This window comes from Aptenodytes forsteri, unplaced genomic scaffold, assembly GCF_000699145.1.
Source record: "Aptenodytes forsteri isolate BGI_AS27 unplaced genomic scaffold, ASM69914v1 Scaffold92, whole genome shotgun sequence".
NCBI lineage: Eukaryota > Metazoa > Chordata > Aves > Sphenisciformes > Spheniscidae > Aptenodytes > Aptenodytes forsteri.
Window position 1 is genome coordinate 3,104,543 of NW_008794581.1, and position 332 is coordinate 3,104,874.

Sequence of the window (332 nt, forward strand, 5' to 3'; positions counted from 1 at the left end):
TGGGGGACGCCTCGGTGCCGGGAGAGGCCCCGCCGGAGGCCCGGGGGAGGGCAGCCCCCGGCGGGGAGCGCGGTTTGAGCCGGGAGAAGCGCGAATGCCGCCGGCAGATTAAACCCCCGGTGTTTGCCGTGGCGTTCCCGCGGGGTGCGCTTGCTCCCGGAGTAACGCCGCTCTCTGCCCTAGGCATCCTCTTCAACACCGGGGCCGGCCAGCACATCCTGAAGAACCCCCTCGTCGTCAACAGCATCATCGAGAAGGTGGGTGGCGGAGCGGGGAGCGCCGCTGGGGCGGCGGCGGCGGCCGCCCGGGGGGCGCTCCGGGGCCGCTGCCCC

The 332-nt window shown here is 74.7% G+C and overlaps 1 protein-coding gene across 1 annotated transcript in view; it reads left to right on the forward strand.

The window, feature by feature from the left end:
• The window catches only part of DIMT1 (DIM1 dimethyladenosine transferase 1 homolog), a 6,792-nt gene that overhangs the window by 951 nt on the left and 5,509 nt on the right, over window positions 1-332 (forward strand). The window contains exon 3 of the mRNA XM_009272547.1: window positions 27-257. Coding sequence (XP_009270822.1) covers window positions 27-257 — 231 coding nt within the window. The remainder of the gene's footprint in view (window positions 1-26; window positions 258-332) is intronic.